The 20,224-nt window shown below is 41.2% G+C and overlaps 1 protein-coding gene across 7 annotated transcripts in view; it reads right to left on the bottom strand.

The window, feature by feature from the left end:
* The window catches only part of fat1a (FAT atypical cadherin 1a), a 75,896-nt gene that overhangs the window by 39,523 nt on the left and 16,149 nt on the right, over positions 1-20,224 (bottom strand). For all 7 annotated transcript variants that reach the window (XR_014624407.1, XR_014624408.1, XM_084377013.1 and 4 more), the window contains exons 3-5: positions 17,403-17,717; positions 6,432-6,493; positions 994-1,323 (exon numbers count right to left, since the gene is read on the bottom strand). Coding sequence is in view for 5 of the 7 variants with exons in the window: in XM_084377013.1 (XP_084233139.1) it covers positions 994-1,323; positions 6,432-6,493; positions 17,403-17,717 (707 nt within the window). In the remaining 2 variants the exon portion in view is untranslated. The remainder of the gene's footprint in view (positions 1-993; positions 1,324-6,431; positions 6,494-17,402; positions 17,718-20,224) is intronic.

Here is a 20,224-nt window from a genome sequence, read left to right as displayed (position 1 = left end):
GTGGATCCTATGCCTGAAACTCTGAAAGTTTGGTTATGTGGATTGCTTGTAAATGCTTACAGATGAAACATACCAGCATAAAATATTTCATTTTGTAAACAGTGCCTACATACTTTAGGAAGAACCACTGATTTCAGGCACAAAGCCACAGAATGGGTTGAGATTCGATCCTAAAAGCTTTACCGTACTCTGAGCTGTCCACACGGAAACAGAGCCTCATATTCTGAATGACAAAACACCTTTTGTGTGCTGTTCTATTGTGATTCAACCTTTTGTGTGGACTTCAATTACTCTAAACTGTGGTGTGCAGAGTCTTCTTGCAGCAGGAAACACAACTTGTGTGCACATTAAATCTGGGTGAAATCAGTTGAAACCAAAAAAAGATGAGCGTTAAGTATCACCCCGGCGGTTTTCACAGCCAACTGTGATGACTAAACTTGAATTAAATTCTTGCTGAGGTAATCATCTCACAGGTGGAAGATTGACAGATTACATTCATTTTCACACGTATATATAACACATTTATTTCCCAGAAATTCTAAGATACTCAGCTGAAAACAGCTGCCATGATGAGCAGAAAATGATTTTTATCAAGTGCTGCACTGTAACAGCCAAAAAGAAGTGTCACATTGACAAATGTGGCTCCTGAAGACTGAGGTAGCACAGTAATAAGATTGTAGAAATAAAGAAGGCATAGCTGTAGCAATTAGATCCTAATGGGATATTGTGAGCTTTGGTACATGATCCTCAAAATTTTAAAGCAGGTTTTTGAAACTTATATTCTGAACATAAGTGGACCAATTAGCTTTTGGCCTCTTTTACAGAGACTTATTTTACTGCATTTTTCAACACAGAAACTGATAAAAAGGAAGACAGAAGAGAAGAATAAAACAGTAAAAAAAACAACCATCCGTTGTAAAAAAAAAGAAATTACTGCTCACTGAGAGACTATCAGGCCGATGAAAGGAAGAAGCCCTGGGATTAGATACTCACTGTAAGAATGTCATATTCTCCAGCAGACGAGAACTTCTTCGCAGACACCAGGCCGGTCTTGGGCTCGATAAAGAACTTCCCATTCTCATCTCCCTCCTCGATGCTGTAAGAGATCTCTGCATTAGGTCCCTCATCACGATCAGAGGCGATGACCCGATACACAGGGTCTCTTTTCGCGGCTCTTTCCCTCTCAGGCCTCTCCCGCTCTGGGAGCTTGATCTTATAGATCTTTTCCAGGAACAACGGCCTGTTGTCGTTCTCGTCGAGGACTCGGACGATGACGCGGACAGTGGTGGATTTGGGAGGAACACCATGGTCAGTGACCGTGATCTGGGGAGAAAGAATACAAAACCTCAAATCAAGAAGGCTGAACCACAACAAAGCAAATATTATCTGAGTGGTGAACTTTAAATGACATTTGATCATTTGTATCTCTTCAAGTCACAATAACCTGGATCTCTTCCATAATTACACAGTGGCATTCATAAAAGGTTTATAATGTCAGCAATTTCACTGAACATCATGTATTGCAGAAATTTGAAAAGATCAAGGCAGCTGTGATAGAAATTCATCATTCAAAAGTCTACACTAAATCAAAGAGTAGGAAAAAAGGATGTGTGTGTTTTCCTTCATGTCTCCACTGCACTTCTTTCAGTGCAACTCAACGAGCAGCTACATTTAAAGGCAGTTCCCTCTGAGATTTGCTGTCTGGGGGTCTTTTCTAATACATATTCTTTACTTAAAAAAACAAAAACAAATACACCTCAGTAACAGGCCCCCAAACACTGCTGGATGAGATGTTTTCTTTATTTTTTAACCTAATAATCTCATCTCTACAGCATGATGATTTTCTTCACAAAAAATCTCTTGATCTTGTAAACAGGGGAGTCTTTCAGAGCTACAAATGAAATCTTGAGTCTTGTGAGGCAAAATTATCCAGCAGGAAAATACAAGATAGATTAAATAAGATTTAATGCATTTTCATCCATGCCTCAGAGAGGCTACAGGACTTCAACACTCAAAATTTTTGGTTTTTCGGCGATCCAACCACATTTGTCTGGTTGTATGTAAGGAGCAGCACAGGCTTTCAGAGTTTTGAGCCCCTAATAAGCATTAAATAAGCTAATTTTATGCGTAAAGTTACACAAGCAGCCAAATCTGGTGATTTGGGAGTGTACTTTCCAGTATCAGCTCTAATGCACATGGCAGTTTAATTAACAGATCATTTAAAAAAACAAAATAAGGTGAGAGGGCAACTTTGATTTAGCAGGAGAGACATTTTCTAACTACTAGTTACAAGCTAGAGTTGGTGTATTCAGGTAAACATAATTAGTTTCATCTGGAGGTTGCCACAGTGAACTAAAAACTTTCCTAATCAGAAATAACATTTAATGTGTTTGCCTGTGATCATGATAACAGTAGCTTGTATGGCTGGTGCACAAATATGGCACCAGAGCTAATTATTTTTAATTAGCTGCACCTCTTCATTCTGATAGCACCAGCTGCACTGAGTCTGCTGCTGTGTGTGTCAAACTTGCAAACGGAGATTTTGTACTGCTAATAAACATTAAGACTTACTGCCCTTCACTGAAGGCCGGGGGGGCTTTTTTTTTAAACCCCAGAAGTACTCGGTATAAGAGACAGTGTCACGCAACTAAATCATTAATGGGCCCTTAATTTAAGTCATGACATCAAGTGTTACTGGCGGCACAAGCTAACACTTTGTAATTTGTGCCATGATTATGTGTCTTCAGACGTCTGAATGCACAGTTTGAGGAGTTTAATCAAAAGCAAAGAGCCACGGGCTGACCTAAACAAACACAATTTTCAAAGCGTAGTCCAAGAAGAATGCACTCGCAGGTTTGTGCGTCTGAGCGCTGGCAAAGATGTGAGCGTTTTCTAGCTTCGAGCTGCAAAATACTGTAGAAGGGCAGAACAAATGTCACAGTCATTTAAAACCATCTGCTAAGTGCCTCACTAAAACCAGTCAGGAGTCCAGGGCAATGCACACACCATTTGGTACCATAGTTTCAATTACTAAAGTAATGTGTTTTTGTTTTTCTCTCAGTGTCTGCAGCTGTCTGTGCTATTCACATGAGCAGAATTAATTAAATGGGATTACAAGAAACCTGAAAGTGAGTGTCTATTACAGGGAGGACATGCTGGGGCCCATTCTGCGCTCCGTAATGAACATTTCCATTTTGATCACATGAGCTTCTTCGGCCTCATATATGTAGGTATAGCGCCTGATGTCCCTAATTATATTATAACACCCTGAGGCACTTTGGAAGGAGACATAAAGTATTGAATTGAAGTGTCCCAGCACAGCACCTCATTCGCATACATTCACACTGTAGCTACCCAGCTGTCCATCAACCGTGTGCCTCTCTTTGGAACATTTTCATCAAAAGCCTTTAGTGTGATAATTAGGAAAACCACACGAAGAGAAGTTACACCAGAGGGAGTGTGTCTCATTACATCTGCATAGCACTGCTCTGAAGTGACGTGAAGCCAACCCATATTGTTCTGTTGATGTTTTGCAAAACTTTTAGGTTTAACTCAGCGTCCATATGTAAGTAAAATGCATTCTATGTTAATTAAAATAACCTGGGAACTGGGCTCAACTGTGCAGTTAGTCACAATAGAAATGTATGTTGTGCTTGGCTATCGTAATGGAGAGACTTACTGACGCTGGCGCTCCACACCAGTTGTTTAAATAAAGCAACTCATTCTTTTTTAATTATCAAACGTGCATTGCAGAGCAGACACGAATGCCTGCTGTAATAACTGCAGTATTAAACAGAGCAAAAACAATATCTCATTGTTGCAAGTTTGCTACTCTCGGGGTTGTTTCCACTGCATGAACTTTCCCAAGGGACCAAGAACCGTTTGAGGAACTGAAGCTGGTGAGGAGTTTAATCAAAAGCATTTCGACCATAGGAAACAATTTAGTTATTGTAAAAAAAAAAAAGTGCCTTCCCGAAGGAACAGGAACCTATAGGGCCTGAGTGTACTCCCTTTGCTTTCAAAGTGCCTGGAACTATTAAGTCAAGAAAGGCTGTACACTAGCTTTCAAAACTTAATCAAAGCAAAGTACTTCTATCTAAACTGTGTTTGTGTCATAACTGTGACTTACTATAGCATGAGCTCGGTTCATTAATGAATCAGCATGAATAACTCATCATTGAGGTTGATAATGAACAAAATATTCACTGATTTCAGGTTCTCCTGTGAGGATTTGCTACTTTACATCATTGCAGACTAAATATGTTGGTGTGTTTTCATTTTTATAGATTAAAGAAAAAAAAAACAGACTAAGTAGGATCGAATATCCTCATCAAATGGCCGGACTAACAACCTGTCCGGGGTGTACCCTGCATCTCGCCAGCTGAATGCTGGGAAAGGGTCCAGACAACAGATGTGAACAACCCATTCACCTTTGCTTTTCCATTCTAATGTTCCCTCTACAGTCCCAGCCTGAATCCTAAGCATGTCCTGGCATGTCCCACTTTAGCTATTTACCCCCCACCCCTCCTCCTTCCTGGGACGGATGCCTCTCATCCTGCCACTAGAGCCCACACTCAGACCATGAGGAGCTGCATTGCCTCTTTCTCAAATTCCCTCACTGCCTTTCTGCCTTTAGCTCTCTCTCTGTGTTTCTCTCTTTCACACACAGGCACACGACTACCGCCTACCAACCCCCATCCATCTCATCATAAAAAGCTGAAAACCCCCTGCGCTCCCTCCACCTCCTCTTGGCATTTGGTGCAAACAATGCTGACACAGCCCCCACCCTAATTGCTCCACATGTTCCACACGGCCCCACATGTTTCGTCTCTTCTCCTACAACAAGCTCGTACAAAAACTTCAACACTAGCTGAGACTTCGACTTGATTTGCTGTGCCAGCACCCAGTTCGCACACAAAGGCATGTGCACACACATGTATTCTTCTGAGTCATGATTAGCCCTCGATTAGCTGCCCTGCGGATACACCAAAGGTGTGTGTTTGTGTGTGTGGGGAGGGCAAATTGTAGGCTTTAGGAGTCCGTGCTGCCCCACCAATGTTTAGCCCAATAAAGAGCTTCCTGCTGAATTCCTAGTGACCAACAAACTTCTTAAGTTGCCCTGGTTACACAGCCTTTCCCAGGCTGTGTTCGCTCAGCCACTTTCTACCTATGTAGGTCAAAAGTTACTTGCTTTAAATTATCCCTGCAGCTCATATTTGAATTAAACAGACATGTGCAAGAGAAGCTTTAAATTAGCTACTATTAAGAAAAAATATTGCTTCTTTGAGCACTGGAATTAGAATATCTATCATTGCAAGCTTTAGTAATAAACATTACAAAGAAAAGCAAGAATATTAGCACAAAGAGAATAGGCGTGTTGAATTTGGCGTAACATTAAAGACCGCAAGAGTCTAAGCTGAGTGTTTCATGTGGTTATTAAATGTCTGTCTGGAGGCATTTTGTGAAATAAGAAAAAAAATAACAACATTCATGAACTCGGCTTTGCAGAGAATTAGCTACTTTTTTTTTTCAAACAGACACAAAGACTTTGAATCGGCCACCAGTTTCAAAACATTCAACAGCTTTCTGCCACATGTTTGAGGTAGCACTGTGACATTTACAGCAAACCGCGAGATCGGAGGAGCTTTGGGTTTGCATGGGAACCTTTTTCTGACCTTAATACCCTCTAGTCTTCACAAATTTAACGTGTTTGTTTAATTCTAACCTTACTGTTTAATCTAAATCGTGAGCTAAACTTAAAATGGAATAGTTTTCACTTGTTCCTCTCTCGCATCCCTATCATTTACTCTCAGTCCTGTAATGCAATTAGCGCAGTGCAGCAATGTACAATCACAGTATGAAATACAACACCGCTCTGGCACCAGATGCACAAGCATTAACTGTCGCCCAGTGATCACTGAATTGTGTAACTTCTAACAATAATTAAAAGGCGTCCAATCTGCTCCCTGTCAGCACCGGAAGCAAAATTAAAACGGCTATTATCAACCTTGGGTCTGTGGCGAGAAAGAGGGAGGGAAGCATCAGGAGAGAACAGAGCCCTGCTCAATTAAAACCCACAAGTTTAGACATCGTCCTGTTGGGTTGACAACAGTTTCCTGTCCCGGCTTGCTCCATCCACAAGACGGAACAGTGGGAAAGAACAAAGGAACAGTCACCAGGATCTCCCACACTCCTCCCACCTCGCTCTCCTACCCCATCCGGAAATCAGAAGAAGAAGGAATGATTCCCTTCTTGCATTCAACCCTTCCTCAGAGACAGAAAATCTCATTTTTTTAACCGGGTAGCTAAATGTTTTGACCTCGTAGGATTCTGATTATATGATGCTGATTAATTTTCCCATGAAAGTGAGGCCAACACTGACCTCCAGCTTTTTCTTCAGAGTTGAATAATTGCCAAAATAAAGTGCTTACCTCAAGAATGTGCTCATCCTGTTGCTCCCTGTCCAGCTTTCTTGAAGTAGTCGTAACCAGACCTGTTGGAGACAGTCAATGATAATAACATTAATTACACAGAAAGAGAATTAATCATATAAAGAAACAACTGTGTACATCAAAACCACTTTTGTCATGATAAAGCAATAGATGTTACTGTACAACGACAAGGGGCCAACAGATAAATGGGCTGGGCTGATTTATCAGCGAATATTAGAGCACTGCAGATATACCGGTGTGAGTGTAGATTACAGAAAAGAAATCCCAAACACAGTTTCTCACAGTTTCTCTCATTTTATTTTTCATCTGTAAAATGGCCGACTCAGCCGACTTGCTTATGGTACCTGTTTGAAAGCATCAGCATAACAAAGCCAGGCTATAAGGTGGACTAATTGATTTTGTAGCTCCTCTCCGCCTCTTTAAATTGAAAACAGAGAACCACAGAGAAACTTCTCAGACAGAAAACGCTCGAACAGAAATAATATTTGATTAATTAAACAAAAGAAATTCCTCCCACTCACTGCCAGGTGACATAATGTGAACCCTGCTGGTTATCTCATCAGTCACCCTAGAGTTAAGAGTTTACATCTGGAGGAGTGCTCTCCCTGTAGGTCTCCCCTGTCAAGCCAGTTTCCAGACAGCCCACCACACCGCCTTACATATGTGAAATATCACAAAGGTCTGCAAAGAGTGGCCAAACAGCAGCATAGCCCTGACACCCTGTGTTTAATTCTTCCACAAGCTGAATAAATAGACAGCCAGTCACACATCACCCGTAGTCTTGAGCACTTTTTGAAACAGAGAAAGGGAAACTTCAGGGAAAAAAAATCCTGCTGCTCGTTGATGTTTTTTAAGGGTCTTTTTGAGCGCTAGTGTTCATTTTAAGTGGAGGGTCTGATGTTGTGTGACATCAATCACACAGAGGGGGCTTTGTTAAGCCAGGCTTTGAAAAAACTAAAAAAAACACAAGTCTGATTCTTCAGTTCCTCCGCTTCAATCCACTTTTGAATCAAATTCACAAACGAAGGGAAGAAAAATAAGAAATGAGGGGGGAAGGATATCGCTACATGGCTACGTTATAGGCAGTGTTCTGTTCTCACTACCGATGTAATTGCAACTTTGCAGAGACGCTGAGTGTAGAGTAGACATGCCAACTTCAACCGCACCAGAGCTGTCTGCTTGCCACACTGCGCCTGATTAGCATAAAGCAAAGGATTTCCGAAACCCAAACCCATCAATGGCACATATGCCTGCAACGAGAATAGCAGGCCACAACTTACAGGTCCTGAAATAGCCCTCCCTCCCTCAGCACTGCAATTGAGGCATATGAGTGAGGCGCTTCTGCTCCCCCTTTTTTATCCTCTCCTTCTTAGGCTTTATTTAATCTTCACAGCGAGCTGCAAAGATATAGGTCTACTGATACTGTTAGGAAAAACATTTCCTGTAGGTGCAACCCATTTTTCTTCTCTGCATACACAACACAGCTACATATTGACGGGCAACAAATTCAGATGTTAGATTTCACATTAACATAAAATAGCACCCACTGCAGGAGCAAATACAGAAGACGACAAATGTAAATCAACACAAAGAGAAAACCTGCCTCTGCCTCCCCGTCTCAACAGTGTTACATACAGAACACCCCCTCACTGAGTGAAAAAAACAGTGCTTCATAACTGACGACAAGAAATTAACTTGACCTGCAGGAATTAGTCTTTGCATGCACGGAGTCTGCAAGAAAGTTTGCAAAGAATCAGCATGGGTTGCATGAGCCAGCGAGCTGTAGATTATTACTATCAGGGCTAATAGTTCTGCTGTGCCACATCAAAACACACCATGCTGACTAATTATTCATGTGCTTTAGCAAGGCTGGAGCTGATGGATGATAATGTTTTTAAACTCCCCTGTGTGCCGTGTTGGGTAACTCCTTCCTCTGTTCATGTATTATAGAGCAGAATACAGATGACAGTATTATCCACACGGAGTCTACGTTTCTGATTCATAAATCCTCTACAAATCAGCTGCCTAATCATAGCTTGACTGGGAGTCATAACAGACGCCGTGCTTGTAATGTAAACACTATACTCTCAGTGCAGAATCAAACAACAAACATAATATTAAAAAAAACCCAAGGAAACCACAAAACCAGCGGCCTTCATCCAAAGTCAACACACGATAACAGCAAGTCCTATTTCATAAACATAATGTACACCTTGATGCTGCAGCAGCGGGCACACCGGAACATGAGTTAATGACGCGAGGGAGCATGTTACTGAACGCTGTTTGTTGACTGGTGCACGTGCTTGCTCGACAATCGTAATTATTCTGGTTCAGGAGTAATCTCTCTCCTCCAGCTTGAAACAAGAATAGGACATTTGTTTCGAAAAAATGAGCTGGAGAGAGTGCACAGGCAATTAAGAAAGCAAAACTAAAGAGGAAGTGAAAAGTTAGTTGGTCCTTATTTCACTGCGGTTACTTGCTGAACAAGGCTCAGCGAGAGAGCACGCTCAGCTTTCATGTACTGTTTCCTGCTGAAAGCCTATTGTCCAGAGAGGAGATACAGTTGGCAAAGTGTCATAAATATCAAGCGTGTTTTATAAATATGGGACTCCTTCCAGATACTGTTGTGCCTTTGGCAACAGCGGGGGGCTGACCTTCTCACAGCAGGGCTGTGACGTTTTCTGACAAACTGTGTTTTCTTAATACACATCTCAAATGCAACAGACAATCCTGTAATATCGTGAGCTTCTACCTTTAATCCTATGGTCTGCCACGTTCCTCTTTTCCAATGGGATAAAGTGGGCTCCATGGGTGTACTGAGAAGTCTAAGGCTTATAGACCAATCTAGCATTTATTTTACAGAGTAACTGATTGTTTGGTCTCTAAAATGCCAGCATTTTTTTTTTATAAATGTCAACCACTAATTTTTAAGGCCCAATATGATGTCGTCCAAAACCTGAGGATATCCAGTTTCTATCCAACTACAAGCAGATTACTTTTTAATTGGATGAAAGAAGGGAGATAATAGATTGCATTTTTCTCGTAAAATGATGATCAATCTCCTGTCAAAGCAGTTGCTGATTATGTTTCTTTCAATGCACTGATCAATAATGATAATTCACTTACTGTTTTAGCTCAGAAACAGTCAGCTAAGCAGTTTCATGGAAGGGCCTCGTGGCGAAACGGTTTGAACCACAAACTAAATTTTACTGCCCACTCACATTTTTTAAATTAAAGTATTTAAGAATTTTGATGACGCATGAAACCAGCATCTACTTCAGCATGTCGGAAGGGTGGGGAATCACTTCTGAAATGCAAAAAATATGTGGCATCTACTGTGGATGAGTGAAGCTATTTGTGTTGTGGCTTAAACTGCTTTTGTTTGCTTCGGTTCCATTTTTGTCCGACATGCTGCCGGATCTCTCAACCACAGGATCTGCCGCCCACTTTAATACACAAGCTCTGATATTATTTAGAAAATAATTCACAACTTCTGAACTTTGACACATCCAAATCTTGCTAAACTCATCTCGCAAGTTTGATCACTCATGCAAAAGCTGCATGCTGACCAGGAACGGGCCTTTTATGGAAGGCTGTGCTGGCACTAGTGGTCCAGCCAATAAAGGTGCATACCTCTATATCTCTACCTAAACGTTAAGGAACTGTAAAATGATTGGTTGGTAAGCCAGACCTCACCAGAGAAGTCTGCGCTTCCAACCCACAGTCTTTGTCACAACACACACACACACACACACGTGTACACACACATATATACACACACGAAAGCCATCCTCAGGCGTGGGCTGAGCTGGGCCGACAGTAATTATAGCCATGCTGTTTTCAGAGGGATAGAAAAACAACAGCAAAGCAGCAGTGGCACTCTCAACCATGTCCTTGAGCGCTACAACCGCTGCTCCAAAATGGAGGCCTGGAGGGAGTTAAGGAGTCCAGGACATTGTTGGGGCCGGTTCATACCCGGGCACTGCTGCTGTGATTAGCAGTCTTGAGAGTGACACACATATTTATGCGACACGCATTTAGCTGCAACTCCAGACAATCGGGAATGTGCTGGGTGTCTGAAGCTGCCAGACTTATTGTGTAATTTAAAAGTCGTTGAGATGTTTAGTTTGTTGTTGATGAATTGACACTAAGCACTGAAAATTAATTATTCAAACTCCTGTTATTTCTCTCTTGCGTGCGGAAAATAATGAACACAGAGTGCTACATCTCTTATTCCGAAACCCAACGTTCAACCCCAGACAACTATATCAATATTCTCAGCCTCATTATGAGTTAAGTGTCTGCCTCTGGAGCCTAAAACAACACTGTGAAACGTATCTGCTTTCACCGCTCATGATGCCATCTATACTTTCGAATGAGAACTATGGGACACCAAAATCCAAAGGACTGTGCTACATCAAAGAAGGAGCTGTTTGTCGCTTTATAATCAAGTGTCCAAAATACTGCAGAGCTACTGACAGTGCTATTTTATTGAGAGGGAAGGCGATGCTTGGCACGCCACTTAGAAGGCAGTTTAGCCTGATTTGAAGTCACGATGTGATGTCCAGAAACACAGAATTTGACAAATGCTGCGAGGGAGCCCCTATAAGCTAATGCAAACACATAGATGTATACTTATGGTCTTTGTGAAAATGAGTAGAAGGCATTGAATGGGGGGAGCATTATTTACGTTAGGATTGAGATATATCAGCACCTCACAGCTGCAGGGATTATTTGTAATCTGAAAAGACAAGCACGTCATGGAAGAGTTGGGGCTGTGGGGGGTTCGGGTTCCCAAGTGTTTGTGAAAGTGAATGTTATGGGGAGTTGTGTAAGTGGATGGGATGCTTGGAAGCAGTGGAGCAGCTGAGGAAAGGCAGCACAGATAGTAACAGTATGAGACTGTGTGGGCTGTGCAAGGGTTGTGCATGTTGAGATCTCAGGCAGATTAATTGGTTTTGATACATATTGCTTGGCCTGTATTCTCAGAGGAAGTGCTGTTTAGTGATTTTACCTTTTCACCCTCAAAACCTCGTAAGATTTCACATTGGTCATCAGGCATCTGTCAAATTTACATGTAAAGCCACCTTAGTTGTATTGTAGTATGTCTTAAAAATAAATCTGCACGGCCAATTAGACTCCTGACCTTCTGTCAATCAACTGCTCACTGTTGAACATAAAAATGGAAGAAGTTGAGCTACCGAGTTCCAAGGAAAGGCTGATGTAATCCTTAGCAAGGAGCTGTAGAACGAACGTGGACAGAGACCAAATATGTATGTATGTTAAGTCCTTAAGTAAATGCTTCTGTGGTCATAAATTAATGCCTAGCTCTCAAGGACGGCCGAAGCCCCAATCATTCTTATAAAAGCTGTCCAGTTGCACCTTGAAGCCAAAATGGCTCGAATTCCCGGCGCTGAAAATACTCGGACACTGCTATTTAACCTCAGCTATTGTAGCATAAACTACTTTACAAAAGATAAATGGTTGGAAGACAATATGACAATATAATTAACTTTGTGGATGCGTCCCATTCGAAAAACAAAGCCTGCTAACTGAGAGATAGGAAGCTCGTTAGCTTAGACAGCTTAATTTGTTGAATGAAATGATGGGGGGTAATTAGCTCAGTAGAGAAAAATAAAGAAGCTTGGACAACTATTGTGTCAGGCTAAGGCTAGCATGACCCTGGTTGGTAAGCTGTTCATTAACTAGCTTTGCTAGAAGCCACTCCGTCACCAAGCTTAGGCCTTGGATAAAATTAACTTTGCCAAATTATAGGTAGGTCAGGCCTTTCCGCGGTATCACATGTGCCCATAAGAATGGCATCTTAAAGACATCGAATGTCCAGAAATACAAATACAGTCAAATGTGTTGCTGTCTTGTAATGCACATCCATTTCTCATCCGTTTGTAGTTTGAACTGTTTGTATTTCCATTCTACACCTTTCACATCTAAAGTGCTCACTTGTATGGTTCATTTGAGTAGTTGAGCCATTTTGACGTGTAGCAATAAAAGTGACCTAGAACATTTCAAGTAATAAAACATTCAAACTAAAACACAGCGCACTGTAAGCTGACTGCGTAGTGATATTTTAATGTCAGCAACAGTGTTAAATCCACTCAGCTGTTTGACTGTACACAAGCTTTGTTTTACCTCAGTCGACCTGGCACTTGTACATTCATTTTTCCAGCCTTTCTCTGCGCAGAGTAAATCACACTTCTCCTGTGTGGATACATGTTTGTTTTTTCAATTCAATTTTCAGCCCTATGTTCATAGAAATCAGTCAAGTTTTAATTATAACTTAAGACACCCACAACACCAAGATGTGGCATTCTTTGGTGAATGTCATATTTAAAGAAAATATCATGTAAAAAAGATCCCAGGTTGGATTTGTTTAAAGACATTATGGTTACCTAAATCTTAGCCAAATAAGCCACCGTGACCACTCTTTGAAGTTTTAAGAGGAAAAACAGCCATTTTTCATTTCCACATTCTCTTTTTCACAATCTCTTTTGAGAGCTGTGACAATTGTTTGGCCTCCTAATCACCGGAAACATCAGGAAGTTGTTGGAAGTATCCATTTCCTATCTCACTTCCCCTGATAGTCGTTGGGGCTTTGGTAAGCCACTGATAACACCAGTGTGTTTCTAACACCAGTGTGTTTGTGTGTGAGTGTGAGTGTGAGTGTGTGTGTGTGTGTGTGTGTGTGTGTGTGTGTGTGTGTTTTCTCCATCAAACAGAGAGGGTGTCACTGAAAGTTGATATGAGTTGAGCGCCACAGAAAGTGGATGATTCTCAGTTGCAGTCCCAGTAGCTGTTTTCCCTTACCTTTTCATTCAGCCCTGAGGATGACAAATGCACATAAAACCTGTCGGAGGTATCCAAGCTTGCCAAAGCATTACCCTTGGCATTCCTTTTCGATTGATGACAATGAGTTGCTGGCTGCAGGCGATGAAAAAAGATGGGCCGCAATTGTTTAATACGACTGAAAGAATTCGCCTGGGTGTATCTTTCTTCATTTGCGTTTAACCACTGGGATGAAAACTGTATTTATAGGTCTAACACAATCAGGTATAGTCAGTCATATCCTATTAAAGGCATGGTCTTGTCAGCACTAACTACATCATTGTCTGGTGACGAATACATTCAGGCGCCATCATTATAGGGTGGAGTTTCAACAGAAGCTTTAGGTGCTCTGAGCACAAATCTCATATATCAGGTCACCATAGACTAAAGATAATATGCTCTAAAAAGTCAGTGAACAACACTGGGACAATTAGAGACGCTCTAGAAAGTACTACTACTACACAGAAAGGTAGAATAGGTACAACAGGAAGTAGATTAATGAGCATTCAGCAAGATAAGATCACTATCGTAATGATCTTTGCTCCATCTCTCACCTTAGCTTCGATATATGAAAAAACGTCTTGTGCGTGTTTGTGTGCGTGTGTCCTGACTACACAGTCGGCCTTGCTGCTCTTTTCTAATACATGTGTGTCCTTGCATAAGTGCTCTGCTGAAATCCACAACGTCACAGCACGGTAACAGCATTTCAAGGAAGAGAGATAGTGATTCACCAGGTAATGAACAATGCTCACTCTCCCACAGAAAATGTGGGCATCTCATGTCAACAACCTCAGATGAACTAGCCTAGAGATCTGACAATTCTTCTATAAAGAGAAAAATAAAACTAGACAGCTAGTGGGCTGTCTGTCTCAAGTGCTGTGTGTGTGAGGAAAAACCACCCTTATTCTAAATCTACACCCAAATGATACAACAACCTTTGACTACTCTACAACGCAACCAGATGACATTTTACGCATCTCCATCTCCACAGCCCTTATCCTCTTGAGATCTTCTGATAGCAAGCCTATGAGTCGTTATCCAGGAAAAAACTATTCTCCTCAGCTGCCAAATCAGGGCTTAGGAGGCTGGAACAACCATGGTCATGTCTGTGGGTGGGATGAGATCCGTGCCACCAGAACAACTAAGCACTGGTTCATCTTTTAAAATTTCACACCCCAACAGCATTATTCAAATTCACTGATCTCTTACTGATTTAGAACACATAATTCACATCCAGCTGACTGGCACAATTTTCACCCCACACGGCTCTCTGCCTCTGTTTTTTTTTTTTTTCATCCCTGCTCCAATCCTTTCCAAAGCGAGAGTATATCAAACCGTTAAGTTCTAAGCTCTCAGACGTTGGGACTGCAATAGTGTCTGCTATAGAGAGAAAAGCTGGCCTTGCACTTTAATGACAAACTAAAGTCAGAGAACAGCCAAAACAGCAGGACTTGTTTACTTGGCAGAAATAAGGGAAGCCTAAAGCCTTTCATCCTGGACTTCACTGAGCCACTGTGGGTCTGCTGCGGAAAAAGGGCAACCAACGCCACCCAAGGCGTCAAGCGAAGCCTTCATATGTGTCTGAAGCTTAACAGGCAGCTTGGAAATCTGCACAAGGCTGAAGCCCATGATAGAGAGCTAGCTAGTTAGCTTGGAAACACATGCCTGCAAAGTGCCAGAACCCACAAACAAAACATAGGCCTCAACGTCTTTTCCTTTTTCCCACCCCTTTGTGGAGCTTTGTAGATATGCCAAGACAGGGCCTATGCTTCCAATGCAATTTTAGAACATGTAATTACAGAGACTTGCATGTTGTAAATTTAAACATTTTCAAAAACCTGTAATAAGCGGCGAGAATGCCATATTGAATTGATAATGTGGACAGATATCAGGCCTATTTTGATCTCATTTAATACCACAGATAAAAAAAAATTAAATAGAATTTATAATCATTCCTCTACACATTTAATCCAATTCTCAAATAAACAAAAAAAGCTGTATAATCATGCTGCTGTCATTTTGACTGGCACTTTGCATAAATCAGTCTTCTCTAGTGACCAGATACATTTGGCTCCCTGTTTTTGCTTGTTTTCTCTACCCACCTACATTTCTACCTTCACTCTCTGCTGCAATCTTCAAAAACAAGAAAAGAAAGAGGAAAATCAATGCAGCAAAGCAGTGATTTAATGAACTTTTCTTCCCGCAAACTCCTCTTTGTTGAACCTGATGCAGGGGGCCGTGGTGTCCTGGTGATAAAAGTTTAAACATGCTTTGATATGCATGAATTGGTTTTTATCCTTATGCTTCAGTCTCTTGCATATAACCAGTTTGTTCTTTTCATTTCAGAGAGCTCTCTGACACATATAAACAGCCAATTCTGCTGTAAAGAGGTTCTTCCCACAGCGGACTTGACCATAAGCCTCATAAAAACTCCTGCTGAATATGTGATGTACTGTAACTTTACTGTTCAGTCCTCTCTGAAAAATTAAAGACCAAAAAGCAATGCCATTCTGTCTAAGATCAGGTGCTTCAGTGTAGACATGCATTTCCAGCTTTGGTACCATATTGTCGCAGGTTACTCATCCATCGAATGGCTAAAAAAAGAAAATTCATCTTGAAGATCTAAATGATGGCAGAGATATTTTCTTCACGGATGAAAGTCTGCCTATGTTGTTAAAATAGCTTTATGTATGACTGCTTTATTGGAAGATAAACATTTCATTTCCCTGCACTCCACTTTTCTTTCAGCCTCCCAGACTTCTTATCAGCATATGTTAGCTGATCCTGTCATGCATGTACACGAAGCACCGACCTTTAGTGTCCACATACCTAAGGTTCACCCTTTTTCTTTATCATTTATTTGTTCTTTTTCTTTTCCTGTCCATCGAGGAGTGCCCTGCGAGGCTTGTTTGGGAGCCACGCTGCATGATCAACCCTTATTTGGTCAGAAAATTCACATTGCCACTTCCAGCAAAAATAACTCCAGTTTGTTGATGTGACAACCTCGGGGAAACAGGACCACACACGGCAGCAAGGACAAACTGGAGCAACTGCTTCACTACGCATTCCTCATTTCAGTTTAATGAGCACTTGCAATCGTTGCAATAAGCCACGTGTGTAAGCTATGTAAGAAAGAATAACAAATTCAGTAATTGGCACTTTCAGAGACGGATACAGAATTCAACCGTCTCATTTTGCTACTGTGATTTATGTTAGGCAAAATGGAAGTCATTTAAATCTAACACTAACTGATGTCCTTGGTTTATTTTATATTTGTATAATGACCCCGATAAACTTAATAGCTCCAAATGGGTTTATACGAACGTAGAACAAATTCTTCAATGGAATCACACTTGAGTCCTGAATCACGAGAATAAATCTGTACATTTACTGAGAGGCTCTGCGCGCACACGGAGCTTCACTTTGCACCTATTACAAGTATTTTCTCTGCTATTCAACTAAACATAGCCTGCTCCTGCAACTTTAAAAGAACCCAATGAAATATTAATCATCACACCATTTCCAGAGTACCATATGAGAACACACTTTAGAGTGTTAGAGTGGAAAAAACCCCTGTAGGCTCAACCCACTCCTGTCCTGGGTTAAAATACTGTGTTCACACTGCTCTTCCTTTCCACAAAAAAGGGGAAATGGAGGCTCAGCAGCTTGTCGGTCGTGCGCTACAGTACATCTCAGAACCTTCCCCAAGTCTCAGAGATAATTTAATATGTAGTACAATTCTTCATTTATGCTTCATGTTTATGACCTTTAGAATAGTTGATAGTTCATATGTACCAATAAGTCAGGATATCCCAAACGATGCCTACTTACACAAAAAGAATACATTGTGACCTTTGCGATATGAGGCTTTACAACAAGCTATTGTTTTTAATATTTAATAATTTGGACCATCGGTTAGATAAACTGCACACTGGAAAATGGGGCTACTTTTAAAAGTGCAGGAGCTGATTTCTCTGTCGTAGTTAAGTGTCTTTCTCAAGCTTGCAGCCTGATTCATTTGTCCTCAGATACAGTATCAGGGACTTCTTGCTCTGAGGATGCAATTTATAGTGACATGAATTGCCATCACAGTAACAGCAATCTTACCTGTTCTGGCGTTAATGGCAAAGAAACCCTGGGGATTGCCGCTGGTGATCCTGTAAGTGAGTTTATCACTGGCCTTGGCATCTGGATCAACTGCATTTATCTGGATGATTGACACGTCTTTAGGGGAGTTCTCCATGACAGAGGGGTAGTAGACAGGTTCGGAGGTTTGTGGTGCGTTGTCATTGACGTCCTGCACTTCGATGTAGACCTCCACAAATACAGAGAGCGGCACCACGCCGCGATCCATCGCATAGACTGTGAGCCAGTAGTGAGGTGTCGTCTCATGATCCAGCAGCTCTTGTGTTCGGATAATACCTAAGAGACGAGAGAAACATAAACAAACGCTTTAGCCTGCATCAAATCAGGGAACATTTTTATGTGCAACACGTGCCCTTAGTCTCACACCACTGCCTGCACAATCAGTGATCTCTGCAATCGATTTCTGGCGATGAAGAGAACAGAAACCTCAACACAGAACGGGTAAGGTTAGCTGAAGGCACCTCGACTGAAACATGTCAAGGTGGGATATTAACAACCAGTCAGTGCTCTCCTGTTTACATTCACTGGCAGGGAAGGTTTTTTTTACTGCCATGTGGGGGCTGTAGCCTTCAGCTGAGCAAACAAAAGAGCTTTCAAAGGTCTGTGAGTTGTAAAGTTTGACAATGGTTAAATGGGAGGAGGGTTTGACTTGGCTTTAAAAATAAAGTTGAAAGTCTAAATGCACTATGCAACAAGGTTAAATAGCACAAAGATGTCTTGTAAGTATGCCTCCATGCACTGCGGCAGAAAATGTTATTCGTATGAAACAAAAATCAGGTACATTTTAATGTCATTAAATGTATTTGTAAGTGGTTGACTAAAGCAATGCAGCTCTGTTGGACACAGATATACATGCTTCACCTGTCAGCACTAGTTTAGATGTTAAAACATCTCAAACTGGCCAGCAGCGTGAACGTTCTGATCTTTCCGGGGAAAAGCTAACAGCAAAGTTCACAGGAGTGAATTTGCTTTAGTGCTTTTCATCTCCACCCGACCCCACTTACAAGCACTCACCAGGTGCTCAGTAGGTACATTTGGACTGACTATAGGAGAGGGATAAGCGTGTATGTGTGTGAGTGTGTGTACTTTTCCGCATGTGTTCAAATAGGTGTAGGGGTGTTTTTAAGGGAGAGGGTGTGTGCACAAGCCTGTGTGTTAGTTTGCTTGTGGAAAGTGTTACTTAATGTGTTTACATGCACACGACTAATCCAATTATTACCACACTTAGGGAATTTCTTAATTTCTGCTGCTGTCATTCAACATTTGACCAGATTACCTGGTTCAAGCATAACCTTGTTGACAGATCTAAACATGCCTACATCTTTTCAATGTCTGACGACTAATTTATTTTAATCCTATAAAAGCATGAAAAACATCTCAAAGTGAAGTTGACATATGGTCATGTTTCTAGAAACAAACAGTGGTTATGCTGTCATTTTTGATGTGACACAATAAACGCTTTCATGTTCCAACTAATGAATGAGAACATTTACATATGTTTTCATCAATTTTCATCAACATAAGAACAAAGTGCTTCTCTTTTTCTTTTCTTATGTTGTTTCTGATGGAGGAAGCACATCTTTCAGATGACTCACTTCAGACAAAAACAAAAAGTGCAGACATTAATATAGCGCAGCAGTCATCTTGATTGGCCATTCACTGTAATCAGGTTATGGTTTGAATATAAACAAACTGACTGATGCTAAATTGAACCTTTTGATATGACTTCCTTTTGTTGCTGTAACAAAAACAAAAATCAAGGTCCTCTGAGGGCAAAAAAATGAGGCTGGAGCTGCTGATAATGAAACAACCATATCATTTGGGTGACTTGAACATGTGAGGTCTCATTATATCAACAAACACAAACTCTAAGGCAGTGAAGGACAACAAAAACACATATTGCATTCAAACGAAACAATGGAAACCCTGACTACCAGTGTAAGAACAACCATTTCATTGTGTTATCTGTGATACCCATATAACCTGGATGACTATGATGGAAATTTATAGCTCTATTTGATTTTGTTATCATCCGAAACTAATAAAGGTGAATCATGCTATAGGCACACCCGTATCATTACTGGGCATGGGTGTTGTCAATTTGCGACATTGAGGCAGTAACTGCTGGCCCAGATAAGGGTTGCAACACCAGGACACATTTCAAAGGTTCAAGTAGTTTACGTAGACTATCTCTCTGCTGCTGCTGCCTTTGTTCGCACACGGTAACTCGATCAACTCCTATGAAGGGGTGTAACTTAGAGCAGCCAAACAACTCGCCTTGGGTAATGACAGATCTCTCAGGAAGCAGATAGCAATCCAAATGACTCGTCACAAAATTCTCAAATTCAACACGGCAGGGGGGTGTGAGAGGGTACAGCTCATTTATTCTCTCGCCTTGCTTTACTTTAGCGTAGCCTTCATTTTGGGGCTGGGATCCTCTCTTGTCATTAGTCATCATTATAGCTCTTGCAACTTAGCTTGAGGCATGTAATAAGAAGGGTAGTCAGGCAAAGGAAAATAGGTAGCTCCCCAATGTTTCCTAAAGCCAAGAGTCCCCCAGCAAAAACAACATCAACCCAGTCGACCAAGAATGCAAATTAGATGTTTCTGTATAATCAAAGTGATGGCTTAAAGCTGACAATACACAGACGCACAACTAAACATTCAGAGAAGTCATAAAATAAGAGTTACGGATACAACGTTATGGTTTGATTGCAATAATTTAGCCAAAAGATAACAATGTAATGACTGATTTATGATATTACTGAGGCAGTGGAAAGTAA

Source organism: Pagrus pagrus, assembly GCF_965226575.1.
Source record: "Pagrus pagrus genome assembly, chromosome: 2".
In the NCBI taxonomy this organism is placed as follows: Eukaryota; Metazoa; Chordata; class Actinopteri; order Spariformes; family Sparidae; genus Pagrus; species Pagrus pagrus.
Note: the sequence above shows the minus strand (reverse complement) of the source record. Positions and strands in the feature narration are given on the sequence as shown.